Source organism: Prionailurus viverrinus, chromosome C2, assembly GCF_022837055.1.
Source record: "Prionailurus viverrinus isolate Anna chromosome C2, UM_Priviv_1.0, whole genome shotgun sequence".
NCBI classification, from domain to species: Eukaryota; Metazoa; Chordata; class Mammalia; order Carnivora; family Felidae; genus Prionailurus; species Prionailurus viverrinus.
Genome location: NC_062569.1, coordinates 26,737,428 through 26,760,519, shown reverse-complemented (window position 1 = coordinate 26,760,519; position 23,092 = coordinate 26,737,428). Strand labels below are relative to the sequence as shown.

The 23,092-nt window shown below is 41.0% G+C and overlaps 1 protein-coding gene across 1 annotated transcript in view; it reads right to left on the bottom strand.

The window, feature by feature from the left end:
- COL6A6 (collagen type VI alpha 6 chain) overlaps positions 1-23,092 on the bottom strand; it is a 165,858-nt gene that overhangs the window by 101,395 nt on the left and 41,371 nt on the right. The window contains exons 2-8 of the mRNA XM_047873987.1: positions 18,127-18,224; positions 15,260-15,859; positions 13,343-13,963; positions 11,523-12,083; positions 10,196-10,753; positions 7,461-8,036; positions 5,001-5,570 (exon numbers count right to left, since the gene is read on the bottom strand). Coding sequence (XP_047729943.1) covers positions 5,001-5,570; positions 7,461-8,036; positions 10,196-10,753; positions 11,523-12,083; positions 13,343-13,963; positions 15,260-15,859; positions 18,127-18,187 — 3,547 coding nt within the window. The 5' untranslated portion in view covers positions 18,188-18,224. The remainder of the gene's footprint in view (positions 1-5,000; positions 5,571-7,460; positions 8,037-10,195; positions 10,754-11,522; positions 12,084-13,342; positions 13,964-15,259; positions 15,860-18,126; positions 18,225-23,092) is intronic.

Genomic DNA, 23,092 nt, shown 5'->3' with positions numbered 1-23,092 from the left:
CTTAACAGTTTTCCTGCCAGACCTAAAAACTCATTTTAATTATCTGATTTATAAAGAGAGTCCATAATTGGAGTTGATGGAAGATTCTTAGTATTAATAAATACTGTTAGGAAGGTAGGACATATCAGTAAGATTAGAAAACAATTCCTAAATATTTTAAAGGGGAAAGTTGGGCTATTGGCAGTTATTGGTTGGGATAAGAGAGAAATTTGTTTGGGGCCTTTGAAAGAAGGGGTATCTTAGATGAAAAAAGAATGATCTAGAAAATAGTTAGTGTAAGAGACCCAGTTCATATATTTCTCAGACTCACTACCTCTCCCCTACCCAATCCAGGACTTGGACATTTGTCCAATGGATAGTCTCAGCTTCCATCATCATCTGGTGTCCCAACAGTGTATGACCGAGGGCAAGTCTTTGGCATGGCCTTCATCCTCAGTGCAGGAGGGCCATGATGACTCTGGTTCCCATGTCCACCTCAGCTGAACTCACAGGAACTCTGGCTCCTTCCACCACTTACCACCACATATATAATTCACTGTGGGTCCTGTGTCTGGTTTCCCTGAAAGACTGGACAACACAACATAGTAGTGTGGGAGAATTAACTCTCCTTGAGAGTAACTCTGATCAATGAAAGGCAGTAGTTGAGGGGAAACTGGCAGATAGATCCTCTTCTCTATTCCCCCTGATGGACCCATCTATGTGGTTGTTCCATACAGCTTCTTTGGTGATATTCTGCATGACTAATGCACCAATTATGGTTTCTCAAGAAGCTGCAGCAAGCTTAGGAACATACCATCTTGTATTTACTTTTTCTCCTTTCCTAGGTCACTTCCCTTACACTCATTCTTGCTTCCCCGGGACTGTACTCCCAAAGTAGTAGCACATAAAGGATTAGCATATAAACTTTGCTTTGAGCTCCATTTTCTACAGAACGCAATTAAGACATAAACCTAAAGAGATTCTGGTCAAGGAAAGTTGCAAATGATCATCTATTTTTGTCCTTACATTTCTCACATTCCTTGAATCAAATCCTCATATTAATCAGACTAATCTCTTGTTTAACTCTTTTTGATTAATCTACCCATGATGATGCAAACGATAAGAGGTACCATTGATTCTTTTGCTACCCTAATCACGGCTCCATGAAAAAGGGAGCATTTCCATGTCCCGAACACTGCCTGATATCTCCTCTAGATGGTCAGAATAAGCAGGCTCAAAGAAAAATCAGGAAAATAAGCATGAGTAAAGGTAAGAAAACAGACTTTGGAGTTCAGTTGCTTATGGGAATTTGTCGTATACTGAGACATAAAATTTGAATGTAAATCTGAACCACTGCAAAAATATTAATGTTCCCAAACTAAGGAACTCTTGGTAAATGGTACTTCTGTGAACTGACCCCATGATTCCATGTATTTGTATTTATCAGATCATTTCAAGATATCCTCTGCAATACTCTCTGCTAGTTACTAATATTCTGTGCATATATGGCATGTACTTCCCATTCATGATCTCACTTATCCTTATGAAACAGCATACGCTGAAACTCCTCTAATATTCATTTTACTGTGACTTACAGCAGCTTGTCCAGGGTCTCCCAGTTATTACCATGGATCTCACACTTGGGATTCAGATCCAGGTTTGTCTGGGGTTCATACACTGAACTACCTTAATCTTGTTTTACCACTTCCTGGGTGGTTAGTGTTGATAGGTTATGCAGGTTACAAGTTCTTCTACTAGAAGTAGAAGTGATATTTTCACAGCAAGTGGTTTCCTTAGGGGGCAGCAGCTTGTGGGAACACTTTCTGGACACATACCATGTCTTAAGTTCAGCTATTAATTGGCGAAGCACAACACTTAGATACCAGTCCTGTATAATGTCAGCATCAGATAACCTAGACAACTATAGCAAGAAGACAGCTTAATTTACCAACAACAGAAAAAGGGTTGGAGTCAGACAGAACTAGGTTTCAACATCTGTTGTCTGTTACTTCCTGTATGATCTGGGCCAGGTTATCAATATTCCTTTAAACCCTAGTTTCCTCATTATAAACAGGAAGAAAAATACAAACCACTCAGTTTTGAGAGAATTTAATCAGATAATGCATTTAAAATGCTTAGAGCACCATGTTCAACCCTTCACGGATGTTCAAGAAACACTGATTCCTGGGGTGCCTGGGTGGCTCAGTCGGTTAAGCAGCTGATTTTGGCTCATGCCATGATCTCACGGTTTGTGGGTTTGAGCCCCGTATCGGGCTTTGTGTTGGCTCAGAGCCTGGAGCCTGCTTTGGATTCTGTGCCTCCCTCTCTCTCTGCCCCTCCCTAGCTTGTTCTCTGTCTCTCTCTCTCTGTCTCTGTCTCTCTCTCTCTCTCAAGAATAAACAAAGATTAAAAACAAACAAAAAAAAGCAACACTGATTCTTAGTCACTTCTCTCCTATCTCTATGCAGCTGCCTGTCCTTTCACACACACTGAATCGTACACACAATCAGAGAAAGAGGATTTAACTTCACAAATGAGAGAAAAAAGGATCGGGACTTCTCCAAAGTTATGCATATTTTAAATAAGAAGCAAAGCTAGGTGTTTAGGGTCTAAGCCTGATTTGCTTTGAGTCATACCAAACTATTATCTGATCTCCTTGACTCGGGCTTTATAGTTTAAGAAGAGCTGGTATTCTCTAGTATATTTTCACATGCTTTTGGGGTTTTATCAGTGTTCATCCCAGGCTCACCAGTCCTTGGTCTGCAGCTTGGCTACAAAGGCTTCACATTCTTGCTTGCTGCAGTAATGACTTCAAGTTTATCTTCATATGGAGTACTTTTATTTATTTTTACATTCATGACTATTTCCTTTAAAGATAATTTAGTGACTACTTGGGAGTGTATACTCCTGGTTTTGACTTTCAACGTGGTTTTCTTTCACTTTCTCAAGTAGAGACTAGATGGTTCCAAGATAATTTTCTGCCTAATAATTGCAAATGGGTATTTCATCTCAAACAGGAAATTAATGTGGAAGGTCTGGCTGAGGTCACCAGACATTCCAAAGTATGGGGATATCATGCAGAATTTATGAAGACAGTAGCCCCTAATCAATTATGCGACTCTTAACCTTTAGCCTACACACTGGGTCTTATAAAAGGTTTGAGCTTAGAGCTTAAGAGAACATTTTGGGGGAGAGAACTGTTGATGTGCTGTGAGGTCTCTCACTACATGTACACGTATACACACATAGAAGGAAAGGAGGTAACTTCCTCTTTAAGCCAGGTAAGAGGAGCTTTAAGAGAGAGCTAGAAATTCTAAAGAATGAGTCACAGGATGGCACACCGATCTCTCTGCAAAGGAGGGGTGACCACACTGAGGGACCTTAACTTCCAGTGTTTACTGGGGCAATGGATATGTTATTGTTTCCCATGGAGCGGACATGGCCACATGTGAGGAGTTGTTGTGGACCCCTCTGATGTCCTGTCCAAGAAGGCTAACTGGAAGGCCAAAGAGATGACAGAATAAAGCTGGAGGGATCACTAGATGCCCAGAGGCTGAGGAAGGCATAAGGCAACTCTGGAATTGGGACATGCTTACCTTTTTTAAGGGAACTATGGTTGAGAGATCCCCTGACAAATGTGCTTTGGTTGGGGGAGAGAGGGTGGAGGTCAAGAAGGGAAGTCTTTGAAGGACCCATGAATGGTCCTTTGAAGGACCCAGATTTACATGGTCACAGAAAACCAATTCTTGGCAAGCATCATCAATCAAGAACTTTTCTGTATTTCTTTAGCTCTTCTTCCTTCCCTAACCCATTCTGGAGAGGCCAGAAACCATGGCTAGCAACAAGAGAACAGGGTCTGGAAGAGGTGGGTAGAAGTAATAGGTGGGCAACAGTAGGTAAATTGCCATGCGTGGCCTCCTCTGTTGTGGTGGGAGAGCAACCTATGGGAGGCTGGGAAAGTGGAGTAACCTTAAATCAAGTTTTTAGTTTTAGTGGTTACCTTTTGATGGACATATTAATCACTGAGAAAAGGTTCACGTATTTCCTGAAAGTGACTAGGGGCAAGGAAAGAGCTGGCCCCCATGAATAAATTTAATGGATCAGTGGTAGACAAAAATGAAGTGACTTTACTCTGAATAAGCATGACACCTGGGACGTAATTATAAAGTTTAAATGCGCATTTTCTCATTTAATCTTGACAATGATCTTTTGAACTAGGTGCTGCTATCGTTCACATTCTACAGATGAGAAAATTGAACTTAGACAAGTTAAGCAACCTGTCCAAGAAAAAAAATGGCCATTTGAGCAGGGATTTGTAGCCAGGGTGCCTGTCTCCAGAGCTGTCTCTTAGCAACCATATAGCTTTCCTCTTCTTGGTGAAAATCTAGAGTTTATGTTTACCATAGGTAGTTACACAGAATCACAGCCAACCCATTGGGCACTTCTATAAAGATAGAAAAAAATCATCCCTCTTTCAAGACCTTTTTTTCCATCTGTTGGGAAAATGTCAAAGTGGACTAACTTTTAAGAAGATATTTACTAACTTCTGCAGTAAAACATTTCATAATAAAGATATAAATCTTCAAGGCTGTTCATTCTCTATATACCTGTACCAGAGCACCTGGCAGCCCGAAGGCCCTATTGCCAGGCCACGAAAACCTGTAGAATAGTTTACTTCTTTGAGACAGTCTCCAACCTCTGAAACCAATGAGACTGTAAACAATGGCCTTTCCCTCACACCTTCTGAAGCGACTGCATTCTCATTCACAAAGGCATGCACTCGCAGGATATGGGAGAGAAAAAAAAAAAAAAGACAAAGGCTCTCATATGTCCTGTTTTGCAGTCCACGAGTCACAAAAAAAAAAAAAAAAAATTCATGATGACTGTGAAAAGTTCAATCTGAAATCCAGAGGCACAAATCTGAATTCTCCTACCAGCCCCAGGGGATGTAAACAGAGCTTGAGGAAAATGTCAGCAAAGACAGGGAAGGAAGAAATATGAAGCACACAGTAAATACTTACTGCTCTCACCCCCCGAGGTACAGATGTTGCGAACTATCCTTTTCTTGACCTTTGTCAGTTCGTCAAAGTTATGAACTGTCAGTTTTTTATCTGCAGTCCCAGTGATCTGAATGAGCTGTTGGTCATCCACATCCCCAATGCCCACAGAGTAAATGTCAATACCTTTGTGTCGCAGGTCTTCAGCGGCCTGAGCCACCTCATCTTGGGACTGGCCATCTGTGAGGACCAGCAACACTTGTGGGGTACCTGCATTTATCCGGCTGCCCATGTCTGGCCGGAAGTAATGCCCCACCTGCCGGAGTGCGGCACCGATGTGTGTGTATCCAAAGATCTGTTGGATGTTTTCAATCTTAAGCGATATCTCGGTTTTGCCTATGAAAGTTCCTAGTGGAAATTCCGGCCGATAGGTATGGCTAAACTGGGCAGCTCCTATGCGTACTCTGTTGACACTGACATCAAAGTCTTGAACAACAGATGCCAAGAATTCCTTCATCTTCCTGAAGTCATCTGGGTGAATGCTATTTGAGCCATCCATGAGGAAAACAAGATCTACTTTTTCAATTTCACAATCTACAAAGAAGAGGAAAGGAAATAACAACAACAAAAATCAGGCTATTATTTTTTCTTGAACCTGGCAAGGTTATGTGTTCATTGCTATATAGAAATGATATTTCCGAAGACGGTTTCTTATCTTATCATATGCCATTTGGTGGTCAGATTAATTGAGAGGAAATAAAAACACTCAGTTCATCCTTTTATGCCTTTCTTGGGTATTCCATTTGGTCTTAATGCCATTTTCTTTTCGGAGATGCCAGAGAATTGGGTGGGGGGGCACAGAAAATTCATTCTTATTTGCAATCTAGCCTTAACCCTTCCAGAAAACCCAGTGATAGTGGTAGCACAGCAAGAAAAAACAAAATAATACACATCCGTTTAGAGACTCAAACAAAAAGACAGATGGTCTGTATTATTGACTTGGCCTCCCTGGCTTGTTAAGCCAATCAATACTTTGCTGGTTATTACTAGGGCAAACTGAGGTTTTAAAATCATGCCTTCCAGTCTGTATCTTGTCTGTATTCTTTTTCAGCCCCTTTTCTGGTCCATATAGGCAAGAACATCTACTTGAGGAAAAACATTTTTGAACAATGCAACACAGTTTAGAGATGCTTCCTTTGTGTTAATACAACAAATACAAAACAAAAAGAATATGAAAGACCACTGCCAACGAATGAGTTATGCTTGGCACAGGCTCATGTGTATTCCTTAGCCTTCTGGTAAACATTATCATTTCCTTGAATTCCCCCAGAGAACTCACCACTGACTTAATTAATTCTCATGTTAGCCTAAGATGAAAGGTGTCTGAGATTCCAGCAGTCAAGATAAGCAAGAGAGGGATAAAGAGAAAAAAGGCAACCAGAATCAGTTAACTTTAGGAATTGGTTAACTCATTAATTCCTTTGTTTTGGTTTCATATAAAGGAAATTAAACTTATATATTTTTTTAACACCTAAGGGAGAACTGTCAATAGAAAATTTCAATGTCAACTTCTGCAGTGGCCTTAAAAGGACAGATCAAATTTTAGTCATTGGCCAACAGAAGATAAGAGTTGTACCAGTTTTCAGTAAGACTGAGACAGATTTTGTTAGTTTCATGAAAGAAAAAGGTAGTAGCTGCCTTCTAAGGAGGCAAGGCATAGGAAAACCAGAAAAGGAACTGCACCCAAGATGTTGGAATCCTGGATCAATAGCAATTCATCTAATGACAGTATTTTTAGTAAAACACACCTTAATAAAAATACTAAGGAATTTTAATAGACCACAGTGTCCCTTTAAAACAAAGGGGTAGATGGCAACTGAATGAATGAGTTTATACATACATAAATGTGGCAATGTAATCTCTAGCCACAGAACTAGAAACACATGGCAAACGAAATCCCCGTTCTCTGCTCTGGAAACACTGGGGTCTGGAATTTAATATCAGGCTCCATGTTCTAAACGAGCTTTTGCCATAACAGAAATAAGGTGAAGGGACTAGAGACTTCCAGACTGCCAGAGAGAAGACTTCAGGCAAGACCTGCTGGCTCTGAGGAAGGGATGGAATTGATTTCTTACGTGAAAAGGAGGAAGAAGACGTGGAGGTAGAAGTGGGTAGGAAGGATGTGTCAACAACTTTGTGTTCTGATCAACAAAGCCTGTTCAAAGATGGTGAATTCTCCATCATTAGACGGGTTTAAGCAGGGAGTAGGAATGCTGTAGAAGATTTCCTCCATGGGGAGGAGGCCAAATGAAATGTCTTTGAGATCCTTCCAGCCCTGAGATTCTATAACATGGGGAGTTCTAGGACAATTGGTGCTCCTTCTCTCTTCTCTAGAGAACTTGCTCCTGAAGGCTATTGCTTTGGTTTCTCCCTCACTTAGATCTCAGCTGATAATAAAGAAAAAATGTAATTGACACATCTTACCTACTTTCGAAGTATTACATACACTGGCTGACACATCTGAAAATATCCCCTTCAGGCCTCCAAAAGTCTCCACGAAGAAGTACTTGTCACTTGATCCTGCCATAGCTAGCAGTTCTACAGGATTGGCACCAGCGATCCCCACAGCCAGAACAAGAATGCCTTTGTCCCTCAAGGCCTTGGCTGTGGCATTGAGCTTATCTGCATCGTGGGATTCCCCATCGGTGATCACAATGAGGACTTGGGGGACCCCTTTGTGCAGGCGGCTGCCCCGGGCTTCAGTGAACATGTGGTCTGAAAAGCCTAGTGCCTCAGCGGTGTAAGTATTGCCCCCCATGGGCTGGTCATTCTGGAGCACCGAAATCACCTCCCATTTTGTGCTGAGGTTATCCAGATAAAACAGTACCTCTGGGTCATCAGCATACTTCAGAGCCCCAAACCGGACCTGATTTTTGCCAACGTCAGCTTTTTTCACCAAGTCAATCATAAAGTCTTTCATGATATTATATTCGTCATAGTCAATGCTTCCAGAGCTATCAATTACAAACACAACATCCAGAACTTCAATTCGCTTGCATTCTAGAAGAGAAGGAGAAAGGAAAACCACATGAAATTAGCTTTGGACATCATGGGAGACTCCTCTCCCCACACCTGTGTTTTAATTGCCAGGGTCTCCTCTCCATGGGATCAAGTTGTGCATTAGGATGTCCATTCCTTGGGTAACAGACACAATACACGTACATTTGTGCTGCTAGTATGCAGAAATACTCAGGCAAGCTTTTAGGACAAAGTAGATATGAAGCCTACTGTAGAGGCCACAGAGGGGGCCAACAGTCACAGGGTCAGAGGAATAAACACTTCAAATGCTTTAAACTAAAAAGGAAACAAATTCTGTAGACATTTTCCTGTATAAATAGTTTCTTCAACATGTGCTTTCATTTACACAAATTTGTCTTTTGTTTTTTTTTTTAAGCCACAGGGATGCGATTTTTTTCTTAACATAAACCTTGGGGAAATGACCACATGAAAATGAACTTGGAAACACTGTATATTTTTTCAGTTATAGGACAGCTGATTCTTCAAGGTTACATTTTCTTTCTTTTTAGCTTCCTTGAAACATTATCTATTTTCATTATTGGGCCTCATCATAGAAATAAGCCCATCTCACACTTGGCCTAACTAATGGTCCTGGCATGGTGCTCCTATTAACTTTTCAAACTTTGGGTCAATGGCATGGAACAGTGAAGCTGGAAAGACCCAGTTAATTACTTAATCCTTGTGTGTGCAACACATTCTATTTAAAGGCACAGAGTTCCAAACTACAACTCATTCATGCTGGAGAAGTGGAATCCTAAAAGATGGTTGATGATTAATTCTTTCTGCAGCACAATCTCTCCACAGGCATTAGAAAGGTATGTTCCAGATGTTAACTCACCCACTCTGGAGAAACAGACTGGGGTCAAAATAGGCCCCCTCCCTAGAGGCTCACCACATTTCCTTCCTCTGCAAGCCACTTGCTTGCTATTGAAACTCTGTTGAAAGTCTCAGAGCCAATCAATGTGCTTATCTCACTGACTAGAGGCCATGTGTCATAAACCAAGCTCTCAGGAAAGGCTGGTTCCACAAAAGAAGAAACTACATCTCTCTGGCCTTTGGCTGCCCTGGGGAGCCCGCCTGCATTACCCAAGGGATTAGGGTATAGATTGCTCAGTGTTGGTACCCTTTGAAGATTCAGATTTGTACTGGATGGAATTATCGAGAAATACAATCCAGGTTTATTTTCTACAAAGCACATACCACAATCACCAAACCTTCCAGTGGGAGTTGGACAGATCTGTTATTTGACCAACAATGTTCCTCTCTTTCCTCAAAACTCTGTTAAGACCCATCTTCTTCGTAGAGATTTTTCAGAACACCTCAGGCATCAAGGCCCAGGGATCACAATGTCAATCAGTCCCTTCTATTTGCTTGACTTGTTTCATCACCTGCATTACTCTGCAGTTTCATGGGCAGAGAGGATGGGGACTCTACTATTTACCTCCTTCAAGGCATCCGTTGCTCACGTTCCCATAGGATACTCCTCCTTGATAGGATTTAATATCAAAGTGTTTTTACAAATGTTATCTCACTTTACAGAAGTACTGGCTTTTAAAAATTGTAAAACAAATAAACATACATTGGGTGTTAGGTCAAAGGGCAGTCACCTCGCCCAGGAGGTTATGCTCCAGTACTGCTTGCCTCAAACACAGCCCAAGGACACCGGTTATATGAGGCTGGCTGCTTGCCTCCAGGTGGAACAGACTCTGGTATAACTCAGGCTCCAGGGTTCCCCATGGGGTCAGGCTGAAGCTGTACTATAGCTGAGACTGCCTCCTCGCTCAGCTCCCACCCCTGCCCTGTCCTACTTCCCTTACCCCCTTCTGAAAAGGCCTTCAATAAAATCACTTCCCCAAGAGCCTCTGACTTAGCTTCTGCTTCCGGGGAACCAGGCCTAAGACATTGTCCTAGTGCTCTTTGTCTACAAATGGGGAACAATCCAGGTGGACCAAAATTATTCTGTATTCATTCGACAGTTCTGATGAGGAAAGGTGCATTTTATACGTAGGTAAAAAGCCACGGGGATGAACATTCCAATTAAGCAAAGTTTGCAAGGTTCAAATAGTTTATTTAATTCAAGCAACAATGGCTAACACAGACGTATTTTGGAAAATGCCACTAGTGCATGTGCTCACACCTACCTTCACGGGGGCTGCATATTCCAAAAACAAGATCATCTTCAATGTGCTGCAGAATATCAAAATTCTCAACATAAAACACCATCTCTGGCCTCCCGCTGATCTCCTCAAGCTGGGTGACATTGGAGCCAAACACCCCCACCGAGTAGATTATTATGCCTTCTTGTCGAAGAGCTACTGCTGGCTCCTTGACTATGTCCTGAGCTTCACCATCAGTGATGAGGATGAGAAACCTCCTGACATTGGGCCGGGCCCCCTTGGCAGGGCTGAAGTACTGAGACATAAAGGTTAGGGCACCACCCGTCAAGGTGGTTTCTCCAATGTGAGCCATCCGGTCTATTGCATCTGAAATTTCATGCTGGGACATGTATCTATTGAGCGGAAATTCCTCCTTATTGATGTCGCTGAACTGGACTACGCCGATCTGCACCCGATCTGCCCCAATCTGAGATTTGCTCACCAGGTTTTTCATAAATGTTTTCATTTTGCTGAAGTTTTCAAGTCCTATACTGCCAGAACTGTCCACCAGAAACATGATGTCTGCTTTCATCTCTTTGCAGGCTGCATGGAAGAAAACAAGGTGTTTATTCAAGTGGGCTTCAGGTGAAAAGATTAAGGGCAAACAAGAAATCCAAAACACAAATAATTCTATCCTGAAGTTAAGTGTGAGTTTGGTGAGGATGGCTAACAGGTAAATAAAGCACTGAAGGCCATAAAAGTGAGGCTATTCTATTTGTTATTTATATCTTTAATTTGTAATTCAGAGTATCTTAACCTTAGCACTATGATAATTTTTATCATGGAGGGCAGCCCATGCATCATAGGACACCATAGGACATTTAGCAGTACCCCGACCTCTACCTGTTAGATGCCAGGAGCACTCCTCCAGTTACGACAAACAAAAGTTACTCTAGACATTGCAGGTATCCCCCAAGGAGGCAAAAATCACCCTCGGTTGAAGACTACTGACATAGTTCTAAAAGGTTTCATAGAAGTTTTATTAAAAAGCAATTTAAATACATCTGAGGTACTTAAAATCAGGTATCATTTGCAGTGTCTAATTATAGGTCTAACCTAGCAGGGATCTGTGGGAAGAGGCTAATGAATATTTATTAAGGAGAACTCCTCCAAACACCTTTCTTACGCTTCCGATATTAATTAGAACACCATAATGGGCTCCTAGTTCTGCTCTGGAGAACAAACATAGCTACTCAAGTCAACAAACATTGACTTGGAAATTTATGTTGTTTCTCTAAACTTGTGATGTCGAATATTGCAGGATAGTAATTTATGAGCTGAAGTCAAAGGGTAAATGCACCATGTCCCCTACCTTCTTCAGCACAGATTTCCTGAACAACTTGGTTTCTTATGTCTTTCAAAGCGTCGAAGTCATGCACGTAGTATACCCTCTTTTCCTCGCCTGCAATTTCTCGCAGCTGTGTTTGGTTGGCCTCCTTGACCCCAATGGCATAAACACGAATGAGCTCTTCTCTCAGTCTGTTTGCAGGCTCCAAGATGCTATCCTTGGACATGCCATTCGTCAGGACAACAAGATGACACGGCACTCTGTTTCCTCGCTGCTTCTTTGCTTTTTGCAATAGCCCTAGCGTGAAATTCAGGGCTGCACCCGTGTTTGTATTCCCACCCATCTGCCGGATGTTCTCAATGGCCTTTCCCAAGTCATGCTTGTTAGTGTATTTATTGATCTCAAATTCCAAGTCCCAGTTGTCAGCATACTGAACGGCCCCAACCCGCACTTTTTGGGGAGCGATGTTGAACATCCCTACGACCTCTGACAGGAAGGTCTTCATTTCATGGAAGTCGGTGGCCTGGGTGCTTCCAGAGCCATCAATGAGCAGATAAATGTCTGCTTCTTCAGTGTCCACACAACCTAAAATGGAACCAGAAAGGTTGGCTGTGGCACAGAGGCAAGTGTGAAGAAGGAATGAAAATAGATGGGAAGTAGAACAATACAAGCGTCTTGAGACAGAAAAATGGAAAACAGCTCCTAGGCATAAAAGACACTACTAGCTTAACGTAGGAAGAATTTAACATCACTGGGCCCAAATAAATTGCTTCTGACAGTTTACGACAATTTGGATAGTTCTCTGTCATGAATCAAAGCAAATCTGGATATAATAAAAGATTAGAAAGAAGACACGAAGATGATTTTTACAAGTCACTTCCCTCAATAGTGAATAACTGCTTAGCAAAGAGGCAAGTGGTATGTTGGGAAATGGAGAAGGTATTTAACTGGACATTGTGGACAGAGGAGCTCTCTTTCTTGAAAACCTGAACAAACTATTTACTCTCATCTACTCCTAGCCAATTAACAAAACTAGGGGTATCATCGTCAGTGGTCTTATTTGTGTAGGACAACTACGCTTTTACAGTAAACATGCCAGCAATGTTTGTGGAAGAATGTATACATATATATGCGCATGTATATCTACACATAGTTTATATATATGCACGTGTACATGCAAAATATTTAAAATACACTGCTTTCTCTCCAAACTCACAGATACTACAACAATACTTCACAACAAATCACTCTGTCCTCCAACCACGTCATGCTTCCTGTTTCTTCTCTAAGTTGGAATTTGAGGACGATGGAAGAAAAGGAGAGAAAAATACAGAAAGAAAAAAGAAACAGTAGTGCCTGGGTGGCTTAGTCGGTTAAGTGTCTGACTCTTGATTTCAGCTTGGGTCATGATCTCATAGTTTGTGAGTTCAAGCCCCACATTTGGCTCTGTGCTGACAGCGCTGAGCCTGCCTGGGATTCTCTCTCCATCCCTCCCCTCCTCTCAAAATAAATGAATTAACATTAAGAATAAAGAAATAAAGGAAAGAAAGGCAAAGGGGAAAAAGAGACAAGTAAAGGCAGAGAAACAGCAAAGGATGGTGTTCTAGGGTGTTTTTAAGTCATGAGAAATCCTGGACAGGAAATCCCTCCTCCCCATTCCAGCACTACAATGGCTTTCATTCTCCCCCCAGTTTACACTTTGAACCATCAAACAAAGGTAAGAAATCAGGAACTTATCCTCCCTACCCACAGCATGCCCTGCCAGTCCCTTCTCTATGTAGAATAACCTGAGAGGAGAAAAAGAGAAGGATCTGATTAATCCTTCTCTCAGCTAAGGACTTTACCAGATTTGAGCGTTTCAGTCCGTTCTGAGAAGACAGAGACCGTGTGCGTTATCTGGTTCCGCAGCTTCTTCAGAAATGTCTGGTTGTGAGCAGCCAGGTCAGAGAAGGTTTTCAGTTTGGACACATGCTGCTCAGCGGGGTGAGAGGCGATCTTCTCCAGCTGGCTGTCGCTGGCCCCCTCTATGCCCATGGTGAAGATGGTCACGCCCTCGCGCCGGAGGTTAACGGCCGCCTTGGTCACGTTATCCTCTGATGGTCTGTGGGTCACCAGCACGGCAATCTGGGGCACCCCCTGATTCTTCCGACTGCCATTGCGTGCACTGAACACTTCCTTCCTGATCTTTCTGATGGCAGCTCCTGTGTAGGCCTTCCCAGCCTGGGGAGAGAGGGTCTGTATATTCTGGAGAACCTCCGACTTATTTACACCCCTGCTGAGGGAATTTATCACCTTCGTCTCATTGCTGTAGGCCACAAGGCCAACCCTCATGCAGTTCTCCTTTATGTCAAGAGCAGATATGCTTTCTTCCAGGAATTCCTTAAGATAGTCAAAGTTGTCCTGGCTGCCATTGATGGACACATCCAACAGGAACACCACATCAGCCACAGATGGGCCTTGGCAAACTGTGTGGACAAGGAATGAAGAAGCACAAGTTTAGCTAGAGGTAGGGCATCTTTGCTCAGCATTAGAAGGCGTGGAGAACATCTACCAGAGCTTGGTTATACACTTAAAGAAAGAAGGCTGTATACAAAATGATTATGAAGCTGAGATCAGAAGGTCCTAGATTCAAATACTGGGTCTTAGCTCAACTCCCAGCTTTGATTTCCTTATCTGTGAAAATAACATTTATCTCATGAAATTGCTATGGGGATTAAATGTGATACCGTGCTTCGCTATGGGAGCTGGTGCATAAAAGCCACTCAGTGAATAGCTGCTACTGCGATCATATTAAAGTATTATTAAAATCAATAGGTAGAGTCCAAATATTCCTAAGATGTGGTAATGGAATAGTGATTGCACTTTCTACTCTTTTATTTGGGAAAGATGTTAGTAATAGGATTCGCATTTTCATAGATTACCACAAGAAAATCATTCTCTATTATCAATAGACAATTATATTGTCTCGTTCAAGCAGATTTAAGCAGCAGTAATATGAATTTCCTATGTTACTTAGTAAGACTTGTATACTTGGAACAAATTGTTTTTTCCTGGCTCTCCCCTGCCCTTCACTTGGATGATGTTCGTAAACTCCTGGCCCCTCTTGTTAACAGTACAAGAGGACAGACTGGGACACAGGGCAGCAGGTTAGAGGCAGAGCAGAACACAGGAAGCTCATCAGGATTAGAGCAGCAGGAAGGGAGAGCATGTGGGCTGAAGCTACCTGAGGCTGGGAATCCAAGGGCCCGATCTACCCGATTTCAAACTTCAGCCTGGCCTGGGACCAGGCCGTGTCACCTCAAAGAACGCCTGGGAGTTTCTGCAGAAGCAAGGGTTTGGCCTTCCTGAAGCTGGTTCTAGTGCTATCATCCTGTGATTACATTATGTGGTTTGAGGAGGCAAGGATTTCTTTAGGAACAAATCTGCCCTTTAAAGGAACCAGTAAATAAAACTACATAGCAACTAAAGCCCAAGGAGACTGATAGCTCAGAGATGGGCTGGGTGGTAGGGAGGTGTCCCTGGATTTTAAGATGTGTCGATGACATGCAACATAAGTGAAACATGGAAAAACCAAGCTTTGTGAGGTTCACTGGATTTATAATGGTCACAATCCTTGGGTCCTCTTGAACACGTGAATATTTAACATCTGAAAATGCAGCCCAACTTTTGAGGAAAGGGAGGCTCACAGTTTCAATCCTCTCCCCGTGCTGATTTTTCAAAAGCAAATTAATCATCATTCTATACATGTGCTCTGAACCCACCTTCCACAAGAATGTCATCTGCCGCTCCGTCCCTGTACTGGGTCGCTTCCTTGATGATCTGCGTCATGTTTTGGGAAAATGCGCCCAGGTCCCTGACCGACCGAAGGTTGAAGTGAAACTGAGCCGTGGCCATGGCCTTCAGCTCCTCCTCAGAAGCTTCCTGCAGCCCCACGGAGATGATTCTCACCCCGTCTTCCCGCAGGACCTTGGAGGCCTCTTCCACGTCGTCGTCCTCGGACGCCGCCGAAGCCAGGACCACCAGAATCGGGGGAAACTGCTTCTTGTCCCTCCCGCCGGCTGCTCCGGAGAAGAAGGTCCTGTGGGCCTCCCGGAGAGCGTTTCCTATCCGCAGGGAGCCGCCGATGAAGGCGAAGTTCTTCTTGAGGTGGTTCAGCATGGGGTTCCTGCTCTTGAAGGTGCTCAGCTGGAACTCACTGTGGAGCCGGTCGCTGTACTGAGCCAGGGCCACGCGGTACTTGTGGGCCTCGATGGGGAGACTGGTGATCATCTTGGTGATGAACGTTTTCACAAGAGGGAAGGACTTAGTTCCCAGGTGATCAGAGCTGTCCACCAGAAACACAACATCTGCATACTCAGGGCCTAAAAACCCAGAGACATACAAACAAAGCACAAACTTTAGAAATGTACTACCCGTTTAATACTAACCATTTGGATAAAACCTACTTTCCTTTATTTGTATTTTTAATACCTTCCCAATGAACTGAAAATAACAGTGTGACATTACGTATTTGCCCAAGAAAAGAAATCTTTATTTCGTGGGCTTTTTCATACACCTTTGCATTTGAACTACTCGCAAATTAAGTATCACTTTTGTGTGGAATTAAAAAAAATAGGTAAATTTAGAGAAGTAGAAAATCCTGGGTTTTTATATCTTTACTGGATACTTCCCAATCCCCCACCCTTTTTTTTTTGCTTTCAGAATTTGATCTCAGTTTATATAAAGAGAATAAAAAATTTAATTGAGAATCACATTGCTTTGAATTTGGGTGGAGATGCTCTTTCATTGTGATTCCTCTTTAAGCAATGTAACATTGATCTGATTGACTTACAAACATATTAGTTTGTATTCCCAAATGTTAAATGGATGAAGTTTAAAAAATACCTAAAAATCATAAAAATGTGGCAAATTTAAAGTTCTTTATAATATTTTTTGGCGAGCCATGTGAATGATCATTATAATGTTCACATAAGTAAAATGTGATGGAAACCAGTATGCCCTAAGTTAGGAAAGGGATTACAGTTTTGGTTTCTATTAAAAACATAATTTGTATATAGAAATACAATAACTTTGCTGAACTTTGAAGGATTCATTCAGTGCCAGGTTCAATGCTAAGTATGTAGAATTATATTTTAATGTGATAGGGAATCACTGGATTCAAGCACAAAATGTTGTTTATTGGTGACCTGCTCATTTGAATGCAGAGTCCTCCCCACTCTAGTAGAACATCTATGTCTTTTCTGTGGTAGGGAGAGGTCTGTCTGTCTGATGGTATATATTTAAGCAAATATAGCGTACTTGAATAATGGAAGTCCTGACTTTTTTTTTTTTTTTTTTAATCAGCTAACTCCACCTGCCCTGTCAAACCATTCTACATACTTGGGCTTCAGGTTCCTCACCTTTCAAATGAGTGGATTCTACTAGAAAATATGTAAAGTCCTTCCTCACTTTGAGATTCTGATGAACAGAAGTGGTTATAAGATAAATTCCAATCAAATGAAAATAACCTCTTTCTGTCTACACCTGCTAGGAAACCAGCGTTGGCAACCCTGTGTGTGATTTCATTTTCTTGATAGCAGTCTGGTTGAGGCATGATGGATAACATCACACCTTGTCTTCTAAATAACCTAATTTCAACTGGTTTGGGATTCTTTTGATAATCATACAGTCAGCAGTGTCTTAATGAAGGTGAATCAATATTGTCTTCTAAGAGAAGGCCAGAATCCCTACGAGGACTGTCAGGGGAGCCCTGCGCAGGATGGCTTGACTTGTGACCAAAAGTGACCATTCTATTCATGAATAAGCCCCCACATCTTGCATGGAAAAAGGAAATGTGGACAATTGGCATGTGAGACAGATTCAGGTTCTGATACAGCTCAGCGTTGTGTCTGAACAGTGGAACACTTGGGGAAAAAGAACTGCTCTCTTTAAAACAACTTAATATCAAGCCCCGTGAGACATCAAAGAAAAATGTTTGCAGAACAAAGTCTAGTTTATCTCTTCTGAAAACGTGCTTCCAAGGTCACAGTCCTTGAGAAAGCTATGAAAGCCAATATAGGTGGCCCTGGACATGAAGTGACCGGTACAAGAAGTCACTATTTTGAGGTGGTCAAGGAGTGAGGGGCAAGCCAGTATTTTGACTTCATGTCCACTGGACAAAGGTAACTGACAGACAGCAAACAGCTATGGAGCTTTCTCTTCAGGGCAAAAGCACTCTCTTTACAATAAGCTAACAGTTTAAATTGGAGCAAATCTGGATACTTAACTAAGACAATGTTTTGGCACAAATGAACTAGGAAGAAACATTCCAAATGTTCCAGGCCTGAATCTAATATTAAATGATAGAATTTTAATGCAACCTCCCCAAAGGCCTAAAAGGGGTTGAAATTGAGGACAAAATAATAGCTCTCATATCTTTCTATCATAACCAAGGAATAAGGTCCAGAACAAATGATCTTTAAAGGAGCACAGGATAACATCACAAAGAAATTGAGCTACCATCCATCCCTTCACCACCATCAAAAGCAAAGTAAAGCAAAGCAAAACTCTTTAAGTAGGTCAAACTGATCTATTTTCTGTAGTAAAAATTAAGGAAAAGAACTCTTTCTATTTTTTTTTTTTAACTTACCAGGATCTTTGTTCATAGAGACATGGGAACAAATTATTATAAGGAACAAGATCAGCAGCATTTTCCTCTTATGACCTAAAAAGTCTCCAACTTGAAATCTGAAAAGGCAAAAACAAACACCTAAAATTGTGGATATTTTGTAATCAAGACACACAAATAAGAGCACACAAAATTTTATAGCAAACTGGGTGCAATAGAAGGCAGAATTTCTCAGGTGCCCCGACTTTCTGATCTGTGAAGAGCCTTAGAGAAAAAGATCCACAAAAATTCACACAATCACAACATTTTTTTCCTGGTCCAAGACCCTGCAGAAACATGAAATTCTGGATTATAAATGGAGGTAGCCAGCTGCCTTCTAGTTCCAACAATATTTTGTGTCTCTATTAGTCATTTTCCCTGTACCCTCGTGTTACCCTTGGTCTACTCTTTGCCAAGACAATTCAGAGTTCACGGCTGGGACACAGTCTAAAGACCTGATTTATCATTTCTCCATCATGAACATGTAGGTGTGTTTCATCTTTGAGCAATAAGTATTTTTAGATGGGGTAAAAATTCCATCTTTTCCCCTATCCTACATAATTACAAAGGTAACCATTTTCCCTTATCCTTAAATTTGAGAGAAGACATAAAAGTAGTGACCCTCCATATTCCATATGATATCTTGCTCCTCAAAATGACTCAATTTGTACTATTTTGCTTCCAACTACCTAGAACTGCATGAGGCAAGGGTTTTCCAATTCTATTGACCTAAAGAATCTTCGGTCACCTATAATTATTCATTTTATAGAATGAAATAAAATATTGAAGACGTTGAAAATATTTTCATGAAGCAGGTTTAGCTCATTTATTCACTCATTCATCCCCTGAATGAAAAACTAATTGATCCATATTAAGAAACTAGCATCTTTGTTTCTTGCTAAGTTCTTACCCAAACATGAATTTGCAATATTATATACGGCCATCTCACTCCTTGTCAGGCAGGCTCCCAGTGCTTAGTATTTCATCCCTTCAGAAAACGGACCTGTGCCATGAGAAATTCCATCCCCATTTCCTCACCTACTCCATCATCCCTCTGACATTCTGGAATCTGGGACTTTGCTCTGTTCCTTCATAAGAAGCCTAGATGATATAAACTTTTCAGGCCGTAAGTCAATTTATCAATTCTATTCTGAATTATTCAGTGAACTGGAAGGGGCTCATAAGAGGTTGTTTTTAGTTCAACCCTTACATTTTAGAGGAATGTTAGCCCTAGAGTAGATTGCCCCAGATGAAAACCAAGTCATAATATCCGTACAAATTTTGTACTAACGTGTATAACAACAACAAATCCTCCCACTTGTTGTGCCTTTAGTATGTGCCATGTCCTGTGCTAAGTGCTCCACATTTGTTCTCCTGTTTGCTATGGATAACACACCTAGTAGCAAGTGAAATTATTCCGATTTTGCAGATAAGGAAACAGTTTCATGAAGGGGACATAAATAACGGTTTCAAAGTCACCTTGATAAAATGGGCCAGAGTTGGGCGTACAACCCACTTCTGTCCGACTCTAAAATCTGTCCTTGCAAACTGTTATCCCAAACTCAACACGGTGAACATAGGAAGTGTCTCCAAGTTTTTTTCTGAAAGTTAAAACCTGGATGGAACAGTGAGGATTAGGTAAAGCCATGATAATCCCAAAGCAGCATGAAGCATCTGGAAATTTCCCCATGCAGATGATCAATACCAGTGATACGATAAAAGTTGAATTCTTTGGAATAGCATCTTGTGAAATAGTTTTCTCACATCCTTGAAATGGATTCAAAAAGCTGGTGTGTTATAAGGCCATCCAGTGTGGAAGCCCACACGCGAAAGGTTCTCTTGAAGTGCATATGGGCCCTGCTTGGTGTGTGCAATAAGACTGGTGGTGGGCTAAGCCTCTAAATTCATGTTTGGAAGGGCTGGGATCATTTTTACCACATTGAAACATGGATGAACTGCCTAAATCTGTATGCTGTTCTACTCCCAGACATGGCCAGGATTTATATAATTTTTTTTAGAATATCTGAATATTTAAAATAAATTTTTAAAATACCTGAAGACATAAAGGGAGAATAAAGAAACAGAAAATGTAAGTTCATTGTACGTTCTTCTTAATAGTGAGATTGACTGCTTGTTATAGAAATATTGTCAAAAGGTATAGTTCTCCTTAATCTAAATTTTGTTGTAATTCATTTATTCTGAATCAAAAAAACAAAACACAGAGGCCAATATACATCTTTTGGAAGTTATAGGCTATAAAAAGCTTTTTAAAAAATCTGGATCCCTGTAAACTTTCTGTTGAGAAGGTAGAATGTTTCTAATTTAAACCACAGCTGCAAAAGCAACACAGTCACCAAACACTTGGCTTCAACCCCAGAATGTTTAGAACTTGTGCAACACCTCTCTTGAGGCTACTAAGAACCAGGGGTTTCAGGGAGACCTCTGCCCCATGCAAGCCAATTCATAATCTAGGACATGTCTTCCAAAAAAATATTAACAGCCCAAGAGGGATACTAAAGAGACCTCAGCAAAATTAAGATAAATGCCTTTTTTTCCCTTTAAAATGAGCATGCAGGATACATCATTTCTGAGCATATGGACTGTATTTTTCTTCAGAAACAGACTATTGTCAGCTGCTGCACTGTAAAAAAACACTGGGTCTATTCCACAAAGGTCACGACAAATTGCCATTTGTTTATCTACCCCCACTCACAATCTCTCCACTATTTCCCTTCCTTGAGCCATGCTACTTCTCAGAAGTCAAAAAGTAGAAAGAAAAATATTCTAAGTAAGACTTACACTCACTGAAACGCTGCAGTATGAAGCCTTCACATACAATAGGACAAATAAACACGAAACAATAATGGTAAACAATACAAAACACACAAGCCCTCATGAGGCAAGCAAATCACATAGTTTTACTGCTAATGTCATGTTTTTCCCAACTGCATTTTCTGGAATCACAAAAAAGAGACTGTGTATGTTGATCATATTGAATGAACAAGGTCATTATGACCCTGCCATTTTGTAAAATGTATACTCATATGTGTTGAGAGCAGTTGATTCAGTAGAAAGAGCACAGTCTATAGCATCATGACTTGGGTTTCACTCTTCCTTAGTGGTTGTGTCACTGGACATCCCACCTCACTCCTGTGGGTTCCTCATCTGAAGCACAGGGGTCACATCCTCTAAATTCTAGCATCTCCACACATTAACAGTTTTTTGACCTAACAAATAGTACTAGAAGAAAAAAAAAAGTGACCAGTTAAGCTAAGATCACACTGAAATACAGAGCACGTGTTCTGAAACAGTCTTATGGAGCAAAGTGCCCCTCGGACAACCACCTGTGCAGGTCTGGTCCTGTGTTAGAGGGACTATGACAGCAAGAAAAGGAGTAGGTCAGAATTATTGACCCTTTCTGGGTCAGAAATGCTGCTGGAATCCTTCCAGACCCAAGTACACCAACTGAAGGGGACTAAAATTTCAATAAGGCAAGCTTATTTTATTTAAGCTGGGAATTAATGCCCAGCTTAAAAATTAGGAAAACTATAGAATAAACCCAAAAGGAATAAAGAGGTACTAAAATACTAAAAATCTGAGCAGAAATCAGCAAACTAAAAAACAAAGCTAAAAGAAGATCAAGATTTGAAAACGCCAACCTCATAATAGACTGATCAAAAAAAGATGACATAAATAGATAATTATATGAATGAAAAAGACATAACTATAGATAAGACAGACTTTTTAAAAATTGAAACAGTAGTTAACAGTATTCACAGAAAACTCCAAGCCTACGTGATTTTACTGGCACATCCCAAACTTTCAAGATACAGGTCATTTGAATCTTCTACAAATTCTTTCAGAGATCAGAAAAAGAGGAGTATTAGCCAGTTCCTTTTGGGGGGGGGGGGGCAGTAAAATCTTGATATGTAAACTAGACAAAGACAGCATGAGAAAGGAAAAACATCCATTTTACTCATGAATATAAATATCAACAATAGCCAAATTATGGAAAGAGCCCAAATGTCCATCAACTGATGAATAGACAAAGAAGATGTCATGTGTGTACACACACACACACACACACACACACACTATGGGATATTACTCAGCCATAAAAAAAGAATCAAACCTTGCCATTTGCAACAACATGGTTGGAGCTACAGAGTATTATGCTAAGTGATAGAAGTCAGCCAGGGAAACACAAACACCATATGATTTCACTGGTATGGAATTCAAGAAACAAAAGAGATGAACATGCAGGGAGGACAGGCAGGAAGAGAGGCAAACCAGAAAACAGACTCTTAACTATAGAGAACAAACTGAGGGTTACTGGAAGGGAGAGGGTGGGGGGATGGGTTAAATGGGTGATGGGTGTTAAGTAGGATACTTGTTATGATGAGCACTGGGTATTATAAGTGACGAATCACTAGATTCTACACTTGAAACTATTGTTACACTGTATGTTAACTAACTGGAATTTAACTAAAAACTTGAAAAAAGAATAACTATAAAAAATCCTAAATAAAACATTAGCAAATCAACTCCTCAGTATATAAAAAAGATAATACACTGTTATCAAGTTGAGTTTAGCTCAGGAATGCAAGGATTGCATTTAAAAGCTACAATCTAAACATATAAATCTAAATATGTATTTAGAAAATACATGACTATAACTTAACACATGAATAGACTAAAGGAAATAAAAAGTAAATACAAAAGGAAAACCACTCCAATTCATAACTTTAAGAAAAAACCTTTAGGAAACCAGGAGGAGAAGGAAACTTAATCTGACAAAGGATTTATTTTAAGAGACTTTTAAATATAGAGAACTGAGGGTTGATGGGTGGGGTGGGGGAGAGGGGGAAATGGGTGATGGGCATCAAGGAGGGCACTTGCTGGGATGACCACTGGGGGCTAAATGTAAGTGATGAATCATGGGAATCTA